This window comes from Hevea brasiliensis, chromosome 3 (assembly GCF_030052815.1).
Source record: "Hevea brasiliensis isolate MT/VB/25A 57/8 chromosome 3, ASM3005281v1, whole genome shotgun sequence".
NCBI lineage: Eukaryota > Viridiplantae > Streptophyta > Magnoliopsida > Malpighiales > Euphorbiaceae > Hevea > Hevea brasiliensis.
In genome coordinates, this window is record NC_079495.1 from 107366398 (window position 1) to 107393426 (window position 27029).

At 37.2% G+C, this 27029-nt stretch overlaps 1 protein-coding gene and 2 pseudogenes across 1 annotated transcript; 2 read left to right on the forward strand and 1 right to left on the reverse strand.

Annotated features, from left to right (window-relative positions):
- Positions 1 to 985: 985 nt before the first annotated feature.
- On the forward strand, positions 986 to 17249 carry LOC110668182 (peroxisome biogenesis protein 12-like; annotated as a pseudogene).
- Positions 17250 to 17396: 147 nt separating this feature from the next.
- On the reverse strand, positions 17397 to 18260 carry LOC110668181 (uncharacterized). Its single transcript, XM_021829333.2, has 3 exons — positions 17960 to 18260; positions 17795 to 17883; positions 17397 to 17644 (listed from the first exon to the last, which is right to left on the reverse strand). The coding sequence occupies exons 1-3, from the start codon at positions 18041 to 18043 to the stop codon at positions 17467 to 17469; spliced, it is 351 nt and encodes a 116-aa protein (XP_021685025.1). The 5' UTR covers positions 18044 to 18260; the 3' UTR covers positions 17397 to 17466.
- A 507-nt stretch (positions 18261 to 18767) lies between these two features.
- On the forward strand, positions 18768 to 27023 carry LOC110668121 (uncharacterized; annotated as a pseudogene).
- The last annotated feature ends 6 nt before the right edge of the window (positions 27024 to 27029 follow it).

A 27029-nucleotide genomic window follows, 5' to 3' on the forward strand; every position in this document is an offset into this window, starting at 1 on the left:
GATTTAGACCTTAGAAAAATGTTTCAATAGTAATGTCCAAGGTCATGATGAGAAAAAGTAATCAGAAAATAAAATTTCATTTTTAAGCTCCATATGACTAATTTCTCATCCATTCTTTTCACAAAAGACCTAAGACTCAATTTCTAACACTATGCCTTTCATATCTTTTCTTTGAGTCCTGACTTCCATAGTCTTGTTCTTTTCTTATTTTGGATTTGTCTTGAAATGCCTTTGAGTATCCTTTCTCCTTAGATGCAACTTCAAAAATACTTTAGGAATAAGACAAAGAATCTACACATCACTTTAAAGTTGTGTTAAATAGATTCTGTTTGAGTTTTGCTATCATCAAAATCAATGCTCATTTTGAGCTACACGGAGTCAACCGTAATGAGCCATGTGAGCAAGGTGGTCAGCACAGACATTGGCCTCTTTATAATTATGCCGCTGTTGCACCCTCTAGTCCTTAGCCAGCAAGTCTTGAATGGAATCCACTAGATGACCGGCATTAACTGCAGCCATATTATCAACCTTGACAACTAATTGTCTGAACCCATACTGCCACGCAAGTTGGAGCCCTTGCAAGATCCCCCATAATTCTGCACTATAAATGTCACAGGCATCCAGATTAAGGCCAAACCCCGCCAACCAAAACCCATTTGCGTCTCTGAACAAACCTACTGCCAAATTAGAATCAGCAACGACACTTCCATCCGTATTAAGTTTCACCCAGTTAATAGGAGGCGGAGACCAGCTTATCTGAATCTCATCACTACAGCGGCCAGGAACTGTACAGCGAGACAAAGAGGCAGCTTGTACAAATCGTAGACTCATTGCATAATATAAACGATAGGAGTCGAGGGAATATCTGAACCCACAAAAATACATTCATTTCGCCATTTCCATATATACCAGAAAGCCACACTAAAAACAAGATGCCAATCATAATTCTCCCTCTCAAAAGTTTCGCTTAAATTAGCTTCAATCCATGTCTGGATATCATCGGAGGAAAAAACAGACCAGAGACGTTAGAGGAACCAGTCCCAACCGCATCTGTTTCGCACTGGGACAGTCCCGAAGGGTGTAGCTGGTATCTTCTCTAGCCTCACCACACAAAGCACAACTGGGATTGAAAGACATTCTGCGATGCACCCGCTGAACATTAGTAAGGATCCTTCCATGATAGGACAGCCAAAGGAAGGTACGAATCCGCTCAGGACCAGCCCAGCTCCAAATAACTTGCCAAAAAGGATTGATTTTTAATAAGTTTTTAATTTTACTGATATTAAAATAAAAATTATTTTGAAAACAATCAAAATTAAAAATCAATAAATTCAAATAAAAAATAAATTTGTAAATTATTCTCCTCTAAAAAAAGGTAAATTAATCATTTTGACAAAAATAAATAATTTATAAAAATAATAATTTTTTCGAACATGAAAATAATTAAATCGTATATTGAAAACAGAAATTTGAAAGGGATTGCAATTTGCAAAGGAAGATCAAGCCTGCGAAGCTAGAGCTAGTACTCGGCATTCTCTCTCTTTCTTGAATTAGGAGAAGAAGAAGAAGAAAGAAAGAAAGAAGAAGAAGAGAAGAAAAATTTTATTTCAAGTAGGAGGACAAGGGACCCGTCCCACTTTCTTCGAGATGGCCGCCGCCCAGCAACTCCCCGCCAGTCTCCGTGCTGCTCTCACCTACTCTAAAGGCGTAAGCTATACACACTCCCTTGTATGCACATATCATAAATTTTTAAGCTTTTCTCTTTCCCTAATTTTTTTTTCAAGCTGACATGTGATGGGTATTTGATATGTCTCAGCCTTTTCATCTGGTTTTATCTCAAATATCACATTTCTTTGTCAAATTCATAACTTTTTTTTTACCCATTTGGGTTTATCTAACTAACTTATTGTTTACTTCATAAGTGCTTGGTTTGTCTTCTGTCTTTGTAGTAATCAATTTATTTTTAGTTTGTTTTTGTATTATACATGATAAAAAATTGTTTGTTAACACTTTGACTTTAAAGGTATTAGCATTAAGAAGAACACTCCTCCATGAGGTGTTAGACTATGGAGATGAATTCTTTGCCTTGCTTATGCTGGTTCTTGAGACGCACAGCTTGCGAACAACTGGTTTCATTCTTCATTTTTTTTTATTTCATTTTCTTTCTGTGATTATTTGCTTCCATAATTAATGAATTGTATGATAGCGTTGTTTTAGCTGGGGTGATCTTAATAATCTTGCTATTACTTCCAAGAGTAATGTGTTAGCAATTGTGTACTCTCATAAATATTGAAAGTTCAGTCCTTTTGGTTTAAATCCTCATTCACTTGTTGATTATTGTTGAATCCTTGCACACACAATAGATTATTTGAATTACCAAGTGGCTCATTTTTTATGTTATTGCAAATTAAGAACAAAGCAGTTCCTTCTCTTTGTGAATTCTTATGCGCTCTATGATGGCAACCATTTTAATTATGCTGACAACTATATTTAATTTCTCAGTCTCCACATGCCTTGAAGTTGGTGGCCTCTATTTGGAGGTTTCAAAAGCAAGGATTAGAAAAAAAATTATATGTGAATTGTTATGCTGAGGAATGGATGGGTTCAATCTTCATTTGGTAAAATGGGACTAGATATGTTCTCCAATTTAGAATGGGGGACTAGGCCTTGCTTTTGCCACAGTAGCACTTATTTTAGTTTGCAAAGAAATAGTCTTTGGAAGAGAATAGTATGTTTGAATTATAGGGAGGGATTTGATGGGTGCGGTCTACTCCAACTGTGATTAGCAGCTATTGAGTAGATTCATGGGAAAGCATAAAATCAGAAATGCAATTTTATGGAGTAATATGCTTTTGTTTGAAAGGATGAAGTTTAAAGCGAATTCCTTTTACACTTCTTTTGCATGCATTGTTATCTTTAACTACACGGCTTGAACTGCATCTTCTTAAGGTACATGGTCTTTCACATTGCCCTGTTAGTATCTAAATTTTTCGTCTTTCACATTGCCCTTACTAAATTTGTGTATGGCATTGGGGTCCCTTTAATTGGAGTACTGGTTCCATGCTCTTTGCATGAGGCTCATTCTTTTGTATCTAATTCCTATTCAGATGCATCTTTTTCTGAATCTCTATATGGATTGTGGAGAAGAGCAGTGAAGATAAGAGCAAATAAAAACTATGCTCTTTTGAAATCAAGGGATGGATTTGAGCTCTCTGGGTTAGAAAAGCGCCAAAAAATTCTCTCAGTTGTATTTCTGGTACTGTAATCAGCTTCTTTTATTAATTATTCTTTTGCTGAAGAATCATTTATTTTTCATTGACTTCTGCGATAAAGTGTATCAGGGTTCACAGAAATAATGGAATTCAGCTGTAAAAATGTGGCTGAGACCAAGTGTAACAATAACTTGTCACAAACTCTTATGGGATCTAAATTGTAAAAACAGTTTCAAACCATTTCCATGCTGAGTCAAATATGTTGCCATAGTGTGATGGCTAGATGAAGGATGAGGAATGATGACTTGTGAATTTGATATGTTTGATTAGGTTGTGCTGCCTTATTTTAAGTCAAAACTGCATTCGATATACAACAGAGAAAGGGAAGCCAGGCTTCAAGCAAGTCTTTGGGGGGATGGTGTTGAAACATTTGAAGATGCTGATTATTTTGATAGAGGGGAGGGTTCTCTTGTTTCTAGGGGAACTGTGTATGCAGAAGCAACAATTAGATCACGCTTGACAAAGAGACTTCAGAAGATTGTATTTGCTTGCTACCCATGGTTACATGCTACTAGTGAAGGTACATGCTGCTTCAAGTTCTCAGTTTCTTTAATTGCAAAAATGCTGGTTGTTCTTAAAGTTAAATGTGAATTGGAGCTTTTAAGGAAGGACAGGACAAAAATACTTTGATTTTTGAATTAGCGATAAGCCGATAACTTGATGATCGTAAAGTTTATGCATTTGTGTTGTTCTTCCAATGAAGTGAACCTTGAGAAAGGAGGTTGCATTTAAAGCATTAGCAATTTAGCATTCAATTTGTTGATTTCTGTTCCTTACTTGTCTTGGAACTAAAATAATTTTGGAAGCATGAATGTCATAGGTTGAAACATATGTGTATTACAGAGACTCTTGATTTTCTTAGAATTTATGACAGAGAATCCTGATGTTTCTTAGCGTTAATTTCATCTTTTCTCATTATTTGCAAATATTTGCTGATTAACTAGTTTCACATTGGCTTCTGAATGAATCCAAATTAAATCTCTGAATGTTTCTAGTCTCATTTTTGTTGTCAAGATGAACGTATTCGTCAAACTGTTTTATATCGTAATGTTTGAAGTGATCTGTAAGTATCAAAATTGTCCAATCTAATCTATAGTTTTATGATGCAGGATTGTCATTCACTTATCAACTCTTATATCTGTTTGATGCTACTGGGTTCTATTCTTTAGGATTACATGCGCTTGGGATTCATGTTTCTCGAGCAACAGGGCAAGAACTGGTATTCAATTGTGCAAGATTTCTGTTGGGAATTTATGTTTATAGAGCACCCATACTCCCCTTTTACACTCCCTCCTCCCTTTTGTGTATTACATGCAAATCTGCAACTGTTGACCTCAGCTTTGTGATTTTCATGGACAGAAGTTTACAATCAGAGTTGGGTAATAAAGCCATTAGATGCACAAGTATCTTACATATAGGCGCAATTTAGTAACTTGATTTTTAGACTATTCAGGACATTTCTTTACAACTTTTCAACACCAATATAGATTTGTTAAACCTTGATGATATCTCTGGCAGACAACATTTTCAGATACTTGGAAATTCAATCATGTAAATATTTAATATTAATAATGAATTAGGAGCAATAATGATTTGCACAAGCAATTTCTTAAATTAGAGAAACTTGATTTTTATAGTGTCAACTAACATTTTATTTTCTTTTACATGCCTTGACTTTTGTTTTCTGGGCAAATTACTTGTAAAATTCTTTTGATGTCAAGGTAGATGGATACTTCTTCTAGAATTTCTAAGATACGAAGTTGTGAATGTGAGAGACTTCGTGGACCTCCATGGTAGAAGGTATAATGTAATTTTTTACTTAGTGACTTTATAACCTTTAACTGTAATGTATTTGTTTGCTGAAATTGGTTATCCAGTTATACAGGTTATATTGCATTTTGAGATACTGATTCAGCATCATAAATACAGGCTTCATGAGGAGCATTACTGAGGTGTACGTATACAATGCTTGACTACGCACAAACTGGCTTAATTGCTGCAGTCTTCTTCTTTAAAGTGAGTATGATTCGCATGCCTGCGTTGATGTGTCTTTTGTTGAGTTGTAATTAATTTCTTCCCAGCATTATTCTCCTCAAAAATGAGTTATTGTATTGATGTCTTTCCCATACCTTTTTTTTGTGCCATGACAATTCTGCCTTCTTTATCTGACTGAACTTTTCACTTCCTAAAGTTACATAATCCTAGCCTCAAAGTTTTTCTAAATTCTAACCTTTCAGAACTAGGCTTATGTTTTGTATCTTTTGTTTTTTTTTTCAGTATTTGGATACTAGATGTGTATGTTTCATGCAATTAGACATGATTCATGTTATAACAAGCACGCTAATCTAAGGCACACGCACAAATCGTACAATCACACAGTATTGAAAAGAAAAGAAGAACAACATAGGATTTAACGTGGTTCAACTGTAAGGTTTACGTTTACGGGCAAGACGAGGAAAAAAAAGTTCCACTATGATGAAAAGAGCAAGATACAATTAATTAGAACTCTCAAACCCTAACCCCAGTGTGTTTCCCGAATATTTCACAACTCTACCGCAAATGGTAGAATGTTATAATATTTAAACTGGTCCATACCGCATCTACGTTGCCCTCGCACCCCCAACGAGATCAGTAGTGGGCTTCAAGCCCAGGCCTATTGGCCTGTGCCCTTAGCTACCACCACAGATCTCACTTTTTATCTCAAATTGGGTCGCAGTACGAAAACTTTCGGGTTCATAAAAAAAAATATATCCAAAATTCAAGCCACAAATATAACAATTCTTCCCCTTTGCTTGAATTCCCTTTATCATCAACAAAATAACTACAAAATACTCTGTCTTGTCATATGCCCTCGCAAGGGCATTACTGAGCACCACAAACACTAACCAAGTCTAGGCAATGCCTAAACTTGCTGACTGAGACTCCCTTGGTCATAATATCTGCTGGATTATCATGTGTAGAGACTTTCTACACAACTACAGTCCCCTGAGATACAATGTCCCGAATAAAGTGATATCTAAAATCAATGTGCATAGTTCGCTCATGGTACATCTGATTTTTTGTGAGATATATTGCACTCTGGCTGTCACAAAACACTGTTGCCTTGTTCTGTATCAACCCAAGATCACTCACCAAACCTTATAACCATAAAACTTCCTTTACTGCCTCTGCTAAGGTCATATATTCAGCCTCTGTGGTAGACAAAGCAACTGTAGCTTGCAATGTTACCTTCCAACTGATAGCATTTCCAGAAAGAGTAAACAAATAACTTGTCAAAGATCTCCTCTTGTTTAAGTTCCCTGCAAAATCTGAATCCACATAGCCAACAACTAAATCACTCATCTTGGCCCTGTTAAATGTCAGACCAACATCTGTAGTACCTTCAAATACCTCAAAATCCATTTCACTGCCTGCCAATGCTTTTTCCCAGGACACGCCATGTATCTACTCACAACATTAACTGCATGCGAAATGTCAGGTCGGGTGCATACCATAGCATACATGATGCTACTAACAGCACTCGAATAGGGAACACTGGACATGTGTTCCATCTCCTTATCTATTTTTGGTGACATGTCTGCAGATAACTTGAAATGGGCAACAAACGGAACAGTCACAGGCTTAGCATTATTCATGTTGAAACGCTTAAGCACTTTCTCAACATAGGCTTGTTGAGACAAGAAAAGCTTCCCAACACTTCTATCCCTGGTAATTTCCATTCCCAATATCTTCTTTGCAGCATCCAAATCCTTCATCTCAAACTCATCACTCAACTGCTTTTTGAGAATGTTAATTTGTGACATGCTTTTAGCACCAATAAGTATGTCATCCACATACAACAGCAAATAAACAGAGGAATCATCTGAAAGCTTCTTATGATACACACAACTGTCATATGAACTACGATTAAAGTCATTATGAACCATGAATGTATCAAATCTTTTATACCATTGCCTAGGAGACTGTTTTAGACCATGTAAAGATTTCTTAAGTAAGCAAACATGGTTTTCCATACCTGGAATAAGAAATCTCTCAGGCTGACTCATATAAATTTGCTCCTTCAACTCACCATGCAAAAATGTTGTCTTCACATCTAGTTGCTCAAGCTCTAGATCATGAAGAGCAACAATAGCAAATAAAATGCTGATAGAACTGTGCTTCACAACTGGAGAAAACACTTTATTAAAGTCAATCCCCTCCCTCTGAGTAAAGGCTTTTGTTACCAATCATGCTTTATATCGAGGTGCTTCAACCCCTGGAGTGCCTTCCTTTTTCTTGAACACCCATTTGCAACCTATCACTTTTTGTCCCTTAGGCAATATTACAAGCTCCCAAGTCTGATTCTTGTGAAGAGATTCAATTTCTTCACTCATAGCACCAACCCACTGATCTGCATCTGAATAAGAAATAGCTTCTCTATAATTGCTGGGTTCATGCACATCAACTATCTCAGCAATTGACAAGGCAAACGCAACTAGATTTGCATATGCATATCTCTGCAGTAGTCTAATCTGTCTTCTCTCTCTACCAGTTGCAATGCAATATAATTCTTGTTGCTGTTGCTCAGGTGCATCCTCTTGTTGATAAGGATCTTGCACCTCATCCTCTGAATCACTGGACTGAACTGCTGAAGTATCAATATCAAGCTCCACCTGTTCTCTGACACTGTGATCTGATTCTGCTATTGACTTCTCCCTCTGACTATCCAATGAAGCAAACTCATTAAATATCGCATCCCTGCTGATAACTAATCCTGGAGACTTTGGATCATTGCACCACAACCTGTAGCCTTTCACTCTAAATGCATAGCCTAGGAATATGCATTTTCTTGCCCTCGGCTCGAGCTTACCATCTCTCACATGAGCATAAGCAGGGCAACCAAATACTCTCAGCTGAGAGTAATCAGTAGGTGAAGCGGACCAAATCTCAAAAGGAGTTTTGCACTCAATAGCTGTAGATGGAAATCTATTAACCAAGAAATAGACTGTATTAATTGCTTCATCCTAGAAATCATTTCCCAATCCTGAATGTGAGAGCATGCTTCATGCTTTGTCACAAAGCGTTATGTTCAGGAGTTCTGCAATACCATTCTACTGTGCTGTCCTTGTACAAGTGTGATGTCTCACTATACCTTCATTGCTGCAGAATGCATCGAACTCACGATTGCAAAATTCCAACCCGTTATCAGTTCTAAGACGCTTGACCTTCTTTTCTGTCTGCTTCTCAATCATCGTCTTCCACTTTACAAAGGTTGAAAATGCCTCATCTTTTGTTTTCAGAAAATACACCCACACCATCCAAGAGTAATCATCAATCAAAGTCATGAAGTACCTGGCACCGCTCTTGGAGGGGATTCTGTTAGGACCCCATAGATCTGAGTGGATATAATCCACTGTTCCTCTGGTCTTGCATATTGCCTTTTTATCTGTAGAAAGAGATGATTCTCATTGATTTCAATTAATCTGTACATGGGTATATATATACAATTGATTTCTATAATTGTGTTCTACTAATTAGGAAGAAATCCTAAATAAGAAATCCTAAATAGGAATGAATCTGAGAATATCTGAGAGAAATAATATAGTAATTGACTTTCCATAACACTCCCCTCAAGTTGGAGCATAGATGTTAATCATGCCCAACTTGTTACAAATAGTCAATCCTAGCTCCATTTAGAGCTTTTGTGAAAATATCTCTAATCGCTCTCCGGTTTTGATGTGTCTGTTGAGATGATCTTTGTTGAATCTTTTCACGAATAAAATGACAATCAATCTCAATATGTTTGGTCCGCTCATGAAACACGGATTAGAAGCAATATGAAGAGCGACTTGATTATCACACCACAATTTCGCAGTGGGAGGTCTTAAAACCTGTCTCATCTAGTAATTGAAGTATCCACATTACCTCACATACTGATTGTGCCATGGCTCTGTATTCGGATTCAGCACTAGATCGAGAAACTACACTCTGCTTCTTGCTTCTCCAAGACACTAAATTTCTTCCAATAAAAACGCAATATCCAGTAGTTGACCTTCTGTCAACCGTAGATGCAGCCCAGTCGGCATCTGAAAAACATTCAATATTCAAATGCCCATGATTACCATATAGCAAACCTCTTCCTGGAGCGCCCTTCAAATAACATAAGATTTGTTCAAAGGCTTCCCAATGAGCAACAGTTGGGGAAGACATAAACTAACGGCATAAGCAATGTCAGGACGAGTGACTGTAAGGTAGTTCAATTTTCCTACCAATCTCCTGTATCTCTCTGGATCTTCAAACAACTCACTATCCTACCGCTGGATTTGTAAAGTTGGAGTCATTGGTGCGCTACAAGGCTTAGCACCTAATTTTCTGTCTGTCAATAGATCGAGGACATATTTTCTTTGAGACAAGAAAATACCCTTCTTACTTCTCATAACCCGATACCCAAGAAATACTTTAACAATCCCAAGTCTTTGGTGCCAAACTGAGTTTGGAGGAAGGTTTTAAGAGATGAAATACTGCAGAGTCACTCCCGGTGATGAGAATGTCATCCACATAGACTACCAAGAGAATTAGACCACCTCAGTTGCCTATAAAATCTTGAGTGATCACACTTACTCTTTTGCATACCAAATTCCTGTACTGCTTCACTGAATCTCCCAAACCATGCCCTAGGACTTTGTTTCAAGCGATAAAGAGACTTCCGAAGCTTACAAACTTTACCCAACTCCCCCTGAGCAACAAACCCAGGTGGTTGCTCCATATACACCTCCTCCTGAAGATCACCACGAAGGAAAGCATTCTTGATATCCAATTGATGCAGGGGCCAATCATATGTAGCTGCTAAAGAGATAAATAAGCGAATAGAAGTAAGTTTAGCTATAGGAGAAAAAGTATCAGAGTAATCAACCCCATATGTCTGAGCATATCCTTTTGCTACAAGGCGTGCTTTTAACCTAGCCACAGAACCATCAGGATTTACCTTTACTGTAAATACCCATTTGCAACCAATAGCTTTCTTACCAGTGGGCAAAGGCAATAGTTCCCATGTACCATTAGCATCTAAAGCCCCCATTTCCTCTTTCATAGCATCACACCGGGATGAGACGGTGCCTCACCAAATTAGTGATAGGAACAGAGTCTAAAGAAGTAACAAAACACCGAGAACAAGAAGACAATTGATTATAAGAAACAAAAGAAGAGATAGGGTAAGTACATGAACGTTTACCTTTACGAAGAGCAATGGGTAAGTCTAGATCAGAATCATGATCAGTATGAGGTACAGGATCTCTCAACAAAGTAGCTGGTGGAGGATCTGAGTCAGGAATCTCCAATCTCCTAGAATAAACATGAACAACGGGAGGTCGAGAAGGTCTAGAGACAGATGGAACAGGCTGTGGGAGAGGACTAGACATTGGTTGGACAGTATATATTAAGAGATCATCCTCCTCCCCCTGACTATCATACACAGATGATGGAGGAAAAAATGGAGTGGACTCAAAAAATATGACATCTGCAGAAACAAGATAACGATTAAGAGTAGGAGAGAAACAACGGTACCCTTTTTGGAGCCGGGAGTACCCAAGGAAGACACATTTGAGAGATTTTGGATCCAATTTAGTAACCTGTGGACGAACATCACGCACAAAACATGTACAACCAAAAATACGGGGTTCAATAGGGAACAAAGATTTTGTAGGAAACAAAGCAGTATAAGGAATATCCCCATTAAGGACAGAAGACGGCATACGATTGATCAAAAAACATGCCGTAGAAACTGCATCCGCCCAAAAGTATTTAGGTACTTTCATCTGAAAAAGAAGAGCACGAGTTATCTCAAGAAGATGCCGATTTTTTCTTTCGGCCACACCATTTTGGGATGGGGTATCCACACAGGAAGACTGATGAAGAATGCCATTTTGTGTCATATAAGACTGAAATTGTGCTGAAAAGTATTCTTTGGCATTGTCACTTCTTAATATGCGCACAGAAATATTAAATTGAGTTTTGATTTCATTACAAAAGGCACAAAAGATAGAAAATAACTCAGAACGATTCTTCATTAAATATAACCAGGTAACACGAGAGTAATCATCAACAAAAGTAACAAAATAACGAAATCCAGTTTTAGAAGTAACAGAACAAGGACCCCAAACATCAGAATGAACTAACTCAAAAGGGGATAAAGTCCGTTTATTGACTCTAGACACAGAAGGCAAACGATGATGTTTTGCAAACTGACACGACTCACATCCTAGTCGATAAAGTGAAATTGAGGATCTGACTTCTTCATGGTAGACAAAGAAGGATGACCCAATCTACAATGAGCTTCAAGAGGTGTTAAGGTCTGGAGCAAACAAGTGACGCGGTATATGATTTTTGAATGTAGAGACCACGACTCGCGTCCTCTACCAATAACTGCCGTCGTAAGATCTGAAACAAACACCGGTCAGAAAAAGGAAAGCAGAACAATTTAAGGTACGAGTAAGTTTACTAACGAAAGTAGATTAAAAGAGAATTTTGGTAGACACAAAGCGAAGACAAAGAAATTGACGAAGTCGGGTTCGCGATTCAGAACCCATGACACAAGAAGTAGAACCATCGGCTAAAGTATGATGTTGGAAGTGAGATTAGAAAAGCGGATAGAAGACTAGAATTACTGTCATGTGATGCCGCACTGGAATCAATAACCCATTTGGATGAGGAAGACACAAGGCATGTAGTGGATTTACCTGACTCAGCGATCGCAGTGACAGGGGAACTATTAGGCTTTAGAGATGCCTGATACTGGGAAAATTGTGCAAAATCATCTGCAGATACCAAAATAGTTTTCTCAGAGGAAGATACTGTAGAATTCTCTGCTGCCATATTTGTCATCTGTGATCGCTGATTTTTCTTCTGAAGTTGCGAACAATTATATTTTATATGGCCAGGCTCGTGGCAATAATAACAAATGACTCCTCTTGAGTCCTGATTAGAACTAGCCTCTCCATTACGCTGATTATACATTGCTGTAATTCCTCCTCTACTTCCTCTTCTATTACCTGTTGTCCATTTGGATTACGGCTAATAAGAGCACTCTTGGCGTGTGAAGATTGAGTACTCTGCACGAAAGACCCGTGTGAACGTTTCATGCAAAGAGGAAATCTCGAGCGGAGAGAATCGAGATTTAGCGATCTCATACTCGAAGGAAGGCACTGCAAGAAAACTTATAACGATTGCTCCGTTGGGCGAACTTTCACATCAGGACTAAAAGGCAACAATACATTAAGTTCCTCATATACCCGTTTAAAATCCATAAAATAAGCCGTGAGAGACTTATCCTCTTTCTCAGCACGGTAGAATGCCTTATAAACATCATAAATACGGGAGATATTCCCTTTACCAGAATACAGAAAATCTAAGTAATCCATCAATTCCTTAACAAATTCACAGTGATTAATTAAACTAATTACCTCACTATGAATCGAGTTCCGAAGCTGCAAAAACAACCGAGCATCCTCCCTTAGCCAAGTTTGTCGTGTATCATCAGTGGGTGGATCTTTAGTAAGGTGATCATCCTTATCAATGCTACGCAAATAGACCCTAACAGTCTTACTCCACTCCAGGTAATTCGAACCATTAAGTTTGTGTTCCGTGATCTTAGTCATCACGGGAATCACATCAGAAATAACATTCTTATTGTTTGCCATTTGTTGAGACAAAGAAAACTAACCGAAACGCTAATCCAAAGTGCTTATAGCAGCAAAATAATCCAAAATCATAAATCAAGCAAATACCGAAATAGGATCTGAGAGCCAAACCTCAGAAGTCCTTTAATGGTGTACTGGATCAAGCAACAGCACACAGTGGTGGAATGAGGGGGTTGAGACGATGCCGGCGATGTTGATCGAGGTTGAAACGGCCGATCGGCGGCCAAGGTCTCTCCTGAGCTGGATAGTGAGAACAAATAGTCACCCTAGATTGATGACCTGCTCTGATACCATGTAGAAAGAGATGATTCTCATTGATTTCAATTAATCTGTACATGGGTATATATATACAATTGATTCCTATAATTGTGTTCTACTAATTAGGAAGAAATCCTAAATAAAAAATTCTAAATAGGAATACAGAATACAGAATATACAGAGAAATAATATAGTGATTGACTTTCCATAACATTATCGAACTTCACCCTGGTCTGTTTGCCAAACACACAGTGTTCACAAAAGTCCATAGATTTTGTTTTCTGTCCGTCCAACAAATCCTGCTTGCTTAACACAGATAATCCTCTTTCACTTATATGACCAAGACACATGCCACAATTGAGTCTGATTTTAATTATTGCTTCCGGATGCTACTGCAGCTTCCCCTGAAACTGTACTGCCCTGAAGAAAATACAATCCTGAAACCAAACTGCTCTTCATGAGTACCATAGAGCCCTTGCACACTTTGAGAACTCCAGCATGGTATCTGAATCCATGAGAGTCAAGTGTCCCAAGAGAAATCAGGTTCCTCTTTAGTCCTGGAACATGCCAACACTCTATAGTTCTGACAACGCCATCAAACATCCTCAATCTAATGTTACTAATTCCTTCAACAGATAATGCACGATCATTGCCCAGAAACACCTTGTCACTCATCTGTTTGTAAGTGACAAACCAGTTTCTGTGTGGACACATGTTATAAGTAGCATCAGTATCAAGAATCCAGGAATTTTGTCCTTGATCTGAACTCACAGATAAAATTTCTTCAGCACTGTCATCACCATCAGAATCAATAAAACTATCAACCACATTCGCAGAACTTTCTGGTTGCTTTCCCTTTTTATTTTTCAACTTGGGACAGTCTCTCCTATAGTGACCTTACTCCCCGCGCTCAAAATAGTTTGCCTTTTTCATTCTTGACTTAGATCTGGCCTTAGATTTTTTCCTGCTAGAAGAACCCTTCCTTGAATGTGTTCTTCCCCTGCACACTAAACCTTCCCCCTCAAATCTTTCTCTATTATCTAGAAATTTCTTTTTCAACTCCTTCGATTTTAGAGAATTACTAACATCGTTTAGTGAAATACTGTCTTTCCCATATAATAGAGTATCAACAAAAGTTTTATAAGAGGGTGGCGAAGAACATAACACAATAAGGGCCTGATCTTTACTATCAATCTCAATATCAATATTCTTCAGGTCCATAATGATTGAATTAAATTCATCCAGATGTTCTTTAATGAGTGTACCTTTGCTCATTCTCAAATTGTGAAGCCTTTTCTTCAGATACAGGCAGTTGGTCAGCGATTTGGCAGAGTACAATTCCTCTAATTTCTTCCATGCTGCAGATGTTGAGCTTTCACCAGCAATCTCGTGTAGGACATTATCAGTTTCGCTCATGAAAATCGCACTCAAGGTTCTCACCTTTAGATCAGCCTTCTCCGCCTCTTTCATACATTCTGGAAAGTTATCCTCGATTGCCTTCCATAGACCTTGTAGGATCAAGAAAGATTTAATTTTAATCTCCCATAGACTGAAACTCGATCCACCATCAAACTTCTCCATCTCATACTTTGTTGAAGACGACGCCATCTGTAAACCCTAGGTTTTGCGCATAAAGCTCTGATACCAGTTTGTTATAACAAGCACGCAAATCTAAGACACATACACAAATCACATAATCACACAGTATTGTAAAGAGAAGAAGAATAACATATGATTTAACGTGGTTCAACCTTAAGGTCTACGTCCACGGGCAAGACAAAAAAAAAGTTCCACTATGATGAAAAGAGCAAGATACAATCAATCAGAACTCTCAAACCCTAATTCCAGTATATTTCCTGAATATCTCACAACTTTACCACAAAGGGTAGAATATTACAATATTTAAACTGGTCCATACCGCGGGGGGCGTTGCCCCCGCACCCCCAAGGAGATCAATAGTGGGCTTCGGGCCCAGGTCTATCGGCCCATGCCCTTCGCTACTACCACAGATCTCACTTTTTATCCAAATCAAATCGCAGCGCGAAAAACTTTCAGGTTGGATCACAATTCGGGTCCATAAAAAATATATCTAAAATTCAAGCCACAAATATAACAATTCGATACGCTATCCATATTTCTGTTTACATTTTTTTTTACTATTGCTAATGGTGTCTCATGCAAAATACACAGATGATGGAATGGTATTATCAATCTGCTCAGGAGAGAATGTCAACTCCAGCTGTGTATCCACCACTAGGGCAGTGCACGGTTCTTGGAGGAATCGAACCGAACAAACAGGAACCGTACCGAACTAAGAACTGAATTTATATATATGCTTTTCTATTTCTTTTTAAGATGTATTATATACTTGTGATATAATTATACAACTTATGTATGTATATATAATTATGAACTAAATATAACCTAATATTACATTTCATTTTTCTATATTTTTTTAATAATTTTAGTTATAAATACATTAAATTACCTTATCATTTTTAATTTTATATATATATATATATATATATATATAAATTCTTAATTATATTTGTATCTTATAATTAAATATTATATAATTAATAAATAGTTAAAATGTATATTATATGATATTTTATGTATTAATAATTCAATTCAAAACTTAAATGATAATTTAAGTATGACTTTTTAAGAAAATAATTATATAAAATTATTTTAAGAACCGAGAACTGAACTGGAATTATACCGAACCAAACCGGAACCGAAGAATCGAGAACTGTATCGAACTGAAATCGAAATTTCAAAATTCCAGTTCGGTTTCCGTTCCTAGGCAAATCCTGAACTGAACTGGAACCGAACACCCCTATCCAGCACCACCACCACCACCACCACCTCCACCTCCAAAGGTGAACATAAACATTTTTATATTGGAATCCCTGATATCTTTCTTGCTCTCTCAAACATGTGCATATTATTATGTTCCATGGCTTTTTTTTTTTTTTTTTTCTCACAATTATTTCATGCTAGCATATCATTTGAGCAATGGAAAGTACATATGAAGAATGAATAATGTCTCACCATAGATATTGAAGCGAATGTCTAGTTTCTTGAAAATTTTTCACTGGGCAAACTAACAATTGTCAAATATATCCAGCTCTTACTGGTCTTTGCAGTCAATCCTGCTAGACGGCAGAAAGTTTGAAGTTTGTTGCTAGGTTGTATAAAAATGCCATGTTATTTTTGTGATTTTAAACAGGTTGCCAAAGAAGGAGGGGATTCCACTGCCACCCGATAGAACATTGAGCCCCTTGTGCACACAGAAGCGTGCAAATCCTTCTGTAGTTACAGTATCAGGGTTCGTTTTCTTTTATGCTTGCATATTCAAATATGTATCTCAGGCAAGGCCTCTATTTGACTATTTCCAGTAAACCAATTTATACAAGTATCATTGTTACCATGTAGATCTATAAAGCGCATATGCACAAATCAAACAATACAAGCAAATTGATTTCCACATGATCTTCCAACACATTCTCTCTAAACCTCCCTAAATATATTGTTATGTCAATGATTTTATTTTTTTATGTTATTGCAACAGTATAACCGCTGCCCAGTCACATTGATACCAGCAACCGTTGACCAAATAAGGAGGCTCTTCCATGATGCGTAGGGACCTTGTTAGGGATTATAGAGAATGTATGGCATTTTTGGTATGAAGAATTCAATCTGTGTGCCGACAGGTGCTGAGATACAGGCAAAGGCATGGCAAGATTGTCAAAATGCTGCTAACTTCAATTTGAACGCCAATCATATTAATAGCTGTAACATTTGAGATGTGACAATTTCTCGGGGACAATAATTGTATTCATTTAACAGTAGATGTTCACTTACTGGAATTTGTAACCTAGCAGTTTTCCCCTTCCGTTTATTCTTGTATGTTTTACCTTGAAAGTGTATGTTAGCAAGTTTTTGTTAAATAAGCTTGATATCATAGTTAGGCTGTATTTAAAACTTTGGAAGGAAATTGCCAAATACATAAATGAGAAACGGAGACAAAGCAGTGAAATAAGCTACTCTCTTCCACCCATGATGTTGGGCATATTTTTTTTGGTATGGTTATTCTGAGTGACTGTTGTAACAGCAATTTTCTATTATCGGCCAATCTAGCACATGAAAAGAATTCAATCATGGAAATATATTACTGTCAAAAAGAGGGAAAGAAAGAAGAATTTCTTAAAGCCAACGAAAAACCCTAAAGATTGGTGGAGAAAATAACTCATGGATATTCACAGGAAACTAGGAGCAAATGCAGAACTGCAGAGCTGTGTCTCTTTTATTGTTGAGGCACATGCTGAACTTTGGCAATAACCCTGTCCTAGGCCCTCCCCAGCCTTTGCTTCAAATGGGGCAGAATTCCACTTCCGTTTCCCATTGCAGCTTACTTGTTCCTCAGGCTTCTCGTCTCTGAGAACAAGAAACACACACCAACATAAAAATAAATTATCACCAGTATAAGAATCATAACACCCACAAAAATAATGAATCAAATCTCCTTGCAAACCTATCAAACAAAGTAATATCCAGACACACAGTTCATAATATCGAATGGCTTACTTGGAATCTATAATGGGCTTCTTGGATTCTTCATTGACCTGTTGCTCAGTAGTAACATCAAGCTGCTGAGCTTCACCGGCTCCATCTCTCTGTAATAAATCAAGCTAAAGTTTAATAATACTGAGGGGGAAAAATCCAAAAGGAATGAAGCTTAAATGGACTTACATGGAGTTGAGAGGGAGCTGCATTCAACAAATGCCTGCGTTTTCGATGCTTAGAAGCTCTGAAACAAGGGAAAAGGCACCCCATTATTGATTTATTGTTAGGTAATTTATTGACTTGAATGGAAAGTGCCCTTTTTGTCAAAAGAGAAGAGAAAGTTTGGATGGTGAAGTTATGGATTGAAGGACGAAACAATCAAGAAAACAGAGTGAATCCAGGGGCTTCAAAAAAGTGACCATTAGGATCCCTTCGAAATCTTGTTCTTTAAGATGAGAAGTCCTAGTCAATTACTAACTTGGATAATTAATAATGCAATTTCATGCTCCTTCCCATCTCAATTGACGTTTTAAAATTCTTTTTTTTTTCACACTTTATTTATTGATTTTTAAAAATTAAAAAATATTAATTATTTTTTTAATTTTACCCTTATCTACTGTTTTTCCAATACATGTTTTTTTCTTATCAAACCAAGGCTAAGCTCATACAATAATTTTCATTGAATTTTAAACACATTAGATTATGAGATTAATCAACTGCCTCCGCAGAAAACAAGTGGTCCCACTACCTTTTTGATGAAGTTGTCATTGATTGGCAGAGAGAGTTCAGAGGACCCGGTGCATATACGCCTTTTCTCACAATTACGTGGGATCTATTTTCATCAAAACTTATTTTTTAGTGCACCGAATGCACCTAATAATTAGCCGAGAGTTCACATCAGTCAGCAGGGCGGCTCTGCTTTTCGCCACACTCTTGCGTCTCTCTCTCTCTCTCTCTCTCTCTCTCTCCTACTAAACTAATGCTAACCAAGCTTTTGATTGACCAACTTTTCTCACGCTTTCTTCTAACTGTTACTTTCAAATTAAAAACCTAAACAAAAACTGTTATCTAAAGATCAGATTTTTTTATTTTCTTTTTGAAATTTCTTATTTTAACAAAACTCTATCTAAAGATTAGATTTTTATTGATAATGAATGATCACGGTAGTGGTTGGAATACATTATCCTTTTAGCTTTTGTTTCATTCCATATAACCAAAGACAATAGTAGAAGAATAATGGGATCTGGTTTTTCTTTCTTCTTGAGAAGCTGAAACTGAATAATATTTTATGGATTTTAACTTCCCAATGTTATACTGATTTTCCCTCCTTCTTTCTGTCATCTGACAATTCAGGCTATTTTGCTCTTTTGGGTGGGCTAAAAAATCACATTTCCTTTTCTGTGGCTAAATGTTTTGATTCAGGAAGATGCTGGTGGGGGCAATTTTATATCACTGTAAAACTAATAAAATCAACTGCTTTGGGATTTTTTTTTTCCTGGTAAGGCAACAATGCAATTTACGTGATATTTGTAGAAAAAGTTTTGGTGCAGCAACTTACTTTCATGTGATTTGCTGTCGCAAGTTGGTTGCAAGTCATAAAATCCTGGAGCTGGAGGAGACAGGTGGAATTGATCTTCGGGCTTTTTTCAATTTTTGACTTGTTGAAGTTGGTAAAATTGGAGAGAAGACACATGGACGCATTTGGCCAGAAATCTCTTGAAATGGTAGTGTTACTGAGAGCTCTGCAAATGGGTAGTTCTTTTCCATGCCAAATTTGTGTGGTGGGTTTTCTTTGTGGGGTCTGTCTCACCTCCTTGTTTCTTGCTGTTCTTACTTCGATGGGGACTTTTGAGTTTGGTGGGATCTCATTTTCTGCCATTTCACTGGGGATTTCACCACCAAGGAATTCAAGTTCTGAAATTATCAGTGAGTTGAATTTACTTCTTTGTTCTTCTATTCTCTTTCTTCTTTATTACTTCTTTTGTCAAAAATTTTTCTCTGCACATCATGTGCGATTCTGCTTCATATTTTGTGTTTATTCAATTGTGATTTATTTTCTGTTTCAGAAACAAATTTCTTTTTTCTTTTTCTTTACCTGAACTCAACAGAAGTCAGAAAGTCTTTCAAGTAAGCGTTGATGAAAATTTAACTGCCTTGATATTATTTGTAGGGGAAAAAAAGAGAATAAACAATTTTTATATGCAATTCTGAATGTGTAGTCAAAATCAATCAGAGTAATAATATTTTTGGTGTTGGGATAAGATATGGCAGAAATTCATGTATGAAATGTGATAATGAATAAAGATTATAGAGTTTGAATGAAGGAACTTAATTAATTACATTTCTTTATTCACTAAGCTGCTTAACTTTGACTAAAGTTTCTAGATCTCTATTTAGCATGATTAGTTAAATCCACTTTGTTCTCTAACATACTTTCTTCCAAGGAATTGGAACTGCTTCAACTGCATCCCTAACTGCTCAAACATGGATTGATCATTGATTTGTGTAAAATTAATTGATTCTTGATGCCTAATAATTTCTTAATTAGTTCATATTCCTGTAATCTCACACATAAAAAAGCTTTTTTTATGCATTGAATTGTAGGTGTGGTTACAAGTACAGATTGCAAACTTGAAGTAATGGAAACAGAGAGATGGGATACTCCACAGAGAAGTAGAAATGGGGCCGATGATGAGAGAATCTCATTGGTATATGCAGCTTGAAGTGCATCATTATCTGAATCGGCAGACGAAGTAAGTGAATTCTTGCAGAGTCATGGACTTAGCAAGTCTGCTGTACCTAATGCGCCTCATTTGGAGAACTGTTAATTGAGTGCAAAAGTAGGCGAACGTCTTGACAAGCGTGCCGGAAATGAGAGCTTCCCTCCTTGGACAACTTGGAAGGGACTACTAGACATGCACCCAGCATCCACAGCCAATGAGCAGCATAGGTACTTTAGGCATCAGGCTATGTCAGACGATGCTTATCCTCCCTGGGTATGTTTCCAATATTGAATGTGATGCAGTTGAATATGAACTTAGAAGACTGCTAGATACGCAATCTTCAGGTATCCTCAAAATGTTTGACGAATGGAAATTTGTTTATTTATTTATTTTCTCAGATTACTGGATCAGATGAAGACAACTACCCTCTTACTAGGAAAGTGCAGCGTGACATATGAATCATGGTTTCAAAAATGGTCATTGCGTTACATAAAGGCCGTTATTTACAGGTTTTTTGAACTTTCATAACCATTACACCCATTAAATAATGGGTTTTAAAAATTGTAGCTACCACGATCGTAACAGTCGTTACGTAGCCGTTACCTACTGTTACTAGCCGTTACCTGACCTACTTTGTATTTCCAGCTTTATTTCACATCTACTTTACCTCTATGGCTGACTCCATTCACGTGAAAGTGAAACTGATCTGCTGCAGTGGGATTTTTTCTTCTGGCTTATTCAATTATTATGTTAAAAGGCATATATTCTCTCTTTTTCTCTCTCTTTATTTTCATTTTTCACTAGTCATTCAATAGCCATTTGTTGTCACTCAAATACTCAAAGTCTCAACTTTCTCTCAAGTCTCTAGTCTCAACCATTTTCTCACGATTCTCAAACTTAACATTCTCTCCTTTTTTTTTTCTCATATCCATAATCGAATCTGCTGAAGTGAACGCCTTCAACTTCAATCCTCTACAAAGTTTTGAGTTCAAGAGCATCAAAAGGGGAGTAATTGTTTATTTTCTCTAATTCTTAGAACTTTTTCTAATCATTTTTAGGTAAATACATAAATAATTATAAAATAATATCAAAGAATTTAATAAATATATTTATGTGTAAATTAGTACATACTACATAAAAATAATGGATATATTAATAATATCAAAGAATTTAATAAATATATTAATGATGTATAAAAATAATGAATTTAACTTCGCCTAAGTAGTTTGCGCTTAGCCGGTCCCAAGCCCGGATAAAGGAGGAGGGTTGCGATAGGTGACAACCAGCGTAAAAATTTCGTCACACCCTATGATATGGATTCAAATGATATAAACGTTGGGGCGTCCTCTACTAACGACGCGCTACATCGGAGGGTATAAGGCATTCACCGAAAGCGACGCGCCATGCCGGCGTCCGAGTGTGGTGTTAAGTGAGCAAGGGTTCCCACATCATGGACGGGTGTGAGTAAAGAAGTTAGTGCATAGGACAGATAGTAGAACAAATAGTGGAACAGAACACAAGATAGACATAGAAAATAATAGAAGATATCATAGAAGGAGACCAATTAGGAAGGAGCAGGATAGGAGTAGGATCAGGGTTGGTACTTGGAATGTTGGATCACTTACAGGAAAATTAATGGAGCTTGTGGATACCTTGGAAAGGAGAAGGGTGAATATTGCTTGCATTCAGGAGACTAAATGGGTAGGAGAGAAAAGTAAGGAAGTAGGTAATTCAAGGTACAAACTGTGGTTTACCCGAAATGAGATAAACAAGAACGGAGTGGGCATAATCATAGACAGGACATTAAAATACGCAGTAATAGCTGTGAAAAGAGTAGGAGATAGAATTATACTATTAAAGCTAGTACTAGAAGGAGAAGCAATAAATATAGTTAGTGCTTATGCCCCACAAATAGGACTAGACAGTGAGAGTAAATAAAGGTTTTGGGAAGATATGGATGATTTAATGCAAAGCATACCGAATGAAGAGAATGTTTTCATTGGTGGAGATTTGAATGGACATGTAGGAAGTGATAGACAAGGTTATGAGAATGTTCATGGAGGTTTTAATTTTAGCAGTCGAAATGAGGAGGGAAAAAGCATCCTGGATTTTGCTATGGCATACGACCTAATACTAGCAAATACCTACTATATAAAAAGAGAGTCACATTTAGTGATTTTCAAAAGTGGGCAATATAGAAGCCAAATCGACTTCCTCTTAACCAGGAAGACAAATAGAGCTCTATGCAAGGATTGCAAGGTCATTCCAGGAGAGGCTTTAACAAGTCAACATCGGCTGGTGGTCTTGGATGTCAAGTTTAGGAACAATTCAAGTAAGGTCAGAAGAAATAGTGTAGCTCGAACAAAGTGGTGGGAGTTCAAAGGAGTAAAGCAAGTGAAGTTCAAAAATGAGCTTCTCGAGTCTGAAGTATGGAAGCTGGATATGGAGGCCAATGATATGTGGATACAGATGGCATCAAAGATTAGAGAAGTAGCTAGAAAAGTACTTGGAGAGTCTAAAGGACATGGACCACCCTCAAAAGAGAGATGGTGGTGGAATGAGGAAGTACAAAAGGCAGTGAAGAGAAAAAGGTAATGGTATAAGAAATTACCTAAATGTGATAATAATGAGGCATATGAACAGTACAAGATAGCAAAGAAAGAGGCAAAAAAGGCAGTTAGTCAAGCAAGAGAACAGGCCTTTGAAAAGTTATATGAGAAACTTGGAACTAAAGAAGGGGAGAAAGATATTTATAGATTAGCAAGGAGGAGAGAAAGGAAATGTCAAGATCTCAATCAAGTTAGGTGCATTAAGGATAAAGAAGGAAAAGTGTTGGTAAAAGATGAGGACATTAAAGAAAGATGGAGAAATTATTTTAATGATCTCTTTAATAATAGTCAAAATGGTAATAGCGTGAATATAGATTATAGAACAATAGAAAAGAATGTGAATTATACTAGAAGGATTAGATCTTTAGAAGTAAAGGAAGCACTTAAGAGAATGAAAGTGGGTAAAGCCTGTGGACCCGATGAAATACCAATTGAAGTGTGGAAGTATTTGGGAGATATGGGAGTGACATGGTTAACTAAATTATTTAATAAGATTCTAAACTCAAAGAAAATGCCTGATGAATGGAGGAAGAGTATTTTAATACCTATTTTTAAAAATAAGGGAGACATACAGAGTTGCTCAAACTATAGGAGAATTAAACTCATGAGCCATACTATGAAGTTGTGGGAGAGAGTTGTGGAGCATCGACTCCGTCATGATACTTCTATCTCTCTCAATCAATTTGGTTTCATGCCCGGTCGTTCAACTATGGAAGCGATCTTTCTCATTAGAAGCTTGATGGAGAAATATAGAGATGTGAAGAAAGATCTACACATGGTTTTTATTGATTTGGAGAAGGCTTATGATAGTGTTCCAAGAGAGGTCTTGTGGAATGTGTTAGAACAAAAGAGGGTATCTATTAGGTACATACAAGTATTGAAAGATATGTATGAAGGAGCAACTACTATTGTGCGCACAGTGGGAGGGGACACAAGAGATTTTCCGATCTCAATTGGATTACACCAAGGATCAGCCATAAGCCCTTACCTTTTTACATTAGTTTTAGATGAACTGACGAAACATATACAAGAGAGTATTCCTTGGTGCATGATGTTTGCGGATGATATTGTTCTGATAGATGAGACACGAGAAGGAGTCAATAGAAAGCTAGAACTTTGGAGAAGTACTCTAGAGTCAAAGGGTTTTAAGTTAAGTAGAACGAAGACAGAATACATACATTGCAAGTTCAGTGAAGGCCAAATTGGTGATAGGGAAGAAGTTAATTTGAATGGAGTGGTACTGTCCCAAAGTAATCACTTTAAATATCTAGGCTCAGTCCTTCATGTAGATGGGGAATGTGAGGAGGATGTTAGTCAAAGGATTAAAGCCGGATGGTTGAAGTGGAGACGTGCCACGGGAGTTTTATGCGATCGTAAGATTCCCAATAAATTGAAAAGAAAATTTTACCGTACAACCATACGACTGGCAATGTTATATGGTAGTGAATATTGGGCACTGAAAGAGTCGTATGCATCTAAGATAAGAGTTGCAGAGATGAGAATGCTAAGGTGGATGAGTGGCCATACTAGACTAGATAAAGTCCATAATGAGAGTATTAGAGAAAAGTTAGGAGTGGTGCCAATTGAAGATAAGTTGAGAGAAGGGAGATTGAGGTGGTTTGGTCATGTGAAGCGTAGACATACGGAGGCTCCAGTTAGACAAGTAGAGCACATTAGGTTAGAGGATAGAAAGAAAAAAATGGGTAGACCTAAATTGACTTGGAGGAGAGTAGTACAACATGACCTAGAAGTATTACATATTTCTGAGGATTTAACCCATAATCGTTCAGAGTGGAGAAAGCGAATCCATATAGCCGACCCCAAATTTTTGGTATAAAGGCTTAGTTGAGTTGAGTTGTATAAAAATAATGAATTTAATGTCTTTATATGATATATTTATGCTTATTATGTAGTTGTATATCTTAGTTTTAATTATATCTTTGAGTATGTATGCATTTCATGAACTTTGTAAAATTTTCAAAAAAATTTGCATAGCGATAAGCCATTACTGTCACAGGCCCGTTTCCGTTACTGTTATAAGATTTCTTGTTGCTGAGTAGGAAAGGTTACCTAGCTTTGGCATTGGAGCCTAGATAGCTGGAATGAGTGGGCTTCTTGCTATTGCAACAAAAGAGAAAAGAGTCCTTGTTACAAGCTACTATAATCGAGCTGACCATGATGGCTGTAAGGGTATGAGCAAAAATGAAAGCAATCAATTATTGTCACAATTCTTCGGATGTCTGTTTTGTTGCAAAATTTTCCTTTTTATGATCATTTTTTGTGGGTCATAGTTGTCTGGAAGAAAACTATGTTGTTACTGATAAATGACATGTGATTTATGTTTTTGTAGGTTCTTCTCGCTCTAGTTGGTCTTGCTACTTCTTTCCAGAAACATCCCAAGAATGCCGAGATCGTGCTTTTGAGCTTATGAACGATAAAAAGGCATGGGAAAATGGAATCATAACTACAAAAGATAACTATAATCCCTAGGAAATATGGGCTGGACGAATTCCCAGGCAAGTAATTGCATGTGTAATTGGTTCACACTCTTGTGGAAGCTTTGACATGTTAATTTTCACATTGTTGATACTATTGCAGGGTATGGGGTGATCCATGGAGTTATTTGCAGCCAACGACAGAAGTAAATGGGAGTTTGCTCACTTCTCATCGTAAGATGGATCTTAGGTGGTGGAGAGCACAGGTGAAAGTTAAATTGATCTAGCAAGGAGAGAGATCTAATTCAGGCTTTCATTCTCAAATGAACCAGTGCTTTTCTGTTCCTAAGTAGTGGGTAACTACTTAATGAGATTTCAAACTGAGTATACATGTGGCTTGATGAATGTTGCTCGTAACGCTGCATTTGGGAAGGAAGTCGCAAAGATGGTTCTTGCAAGTCTTGGTGATGAATGGCCATTGGTATTCAAATGAAGAAATAGAGGATGAGATGAAGTCTTAAATTGCAAATAGTCGCATTGCTAATCGTCAATATGTTTCATCACACTTAAAAATAATTCTCTTTCCTAACGACCAGTCTCATAATGGCGCTCTCATGCCAGGAAGTCGGAAACAAGGCAAAGTCAGATATTCAAGCATTTGTGTGGTCTAACTACAAACCATGGATCCCTAGGCCAATGATAAGCATGCATGTAACAATGGCAGACAAGGCATGTGAAATGGAGTTGGTTGAATTTGAAGAGTACATGCAGCATGGTGATCGGATCAAACAACGTTTTCCACATCTTAATAGCATTTGGCTATCAACTGAAATGCAGGTTAGAGCTTGACAATTCATGATTTTCATTTCAACGTCGTCATTTACTTCAACGTATCATTATATCAATGATCTATTTTACTTTCAGGAGGTTATCGATAAATCAAAACATTACGCCAATTGGAACTTCTGCTATACCGACGTGACACGCCAAGTAGGAACCATGGCAATGGCCGCATATGAGGCGAGTCTGGGCAGGCAAACCAGCACAAACTATCCGCTTGTTAATTTCTTGATGGCGACAGAAGCCGATTTTTTCATAGGAGCATTGGGATCGACATGGTGCTATCTCATAGATGGCATGAGAAACACTGGAGGGAAAGTAATGGCTGGTTACCTGAGCGTAAACAAAGATAGGTTCTGGTAGAGCTCTCTCAAATTTAGGTAAATAGGCATGTAAATTAGAATATGTTGGTTTATCAATAATTGAGCCTCCAACTTTGTACTCTGCTAGTCTTTTTTACATCCTATATTCTGTGTATTGAGTTTACGATAGACCAGATTTAGGCCAAAAAAACCCTCTTCAATCTATGTGAAGCATTGTAACAAGTGCATATATTATATGTATACTAAAGCAAAACCCGTTACAAATGTTTCTTAGAAGTCAATAAAAAAAAAAAAAAATCCATCATTTCTCCATTCCAAAACAAACA

Excerpts from the sequence above, each read along its gene's own strand:
- LOC110668181 (XM_021829333.2), bottom strand. The coding sequence starts at position 18,043 with ATGGGGTGCCTTTTCCCTTGTTTCAGAGCTTCTAAGCATCGAAAACGC. Across the intron at positions 17,884-17,959 it reads CAGCTCCCTCTCAACTCCAT|AGAGATGGAGCCGGTGAAGC; the intron begins GTAAGTCCATTT and ends GATTTATTACAG. Across the intron at positions 17,645-17,794 it reads AAGCCCATTATAGATTCCAA|AGACGAGAAGCCTGAGGAAC; the intron begins GTAAGCCATTCG and ends TCTTGTTCTCAG.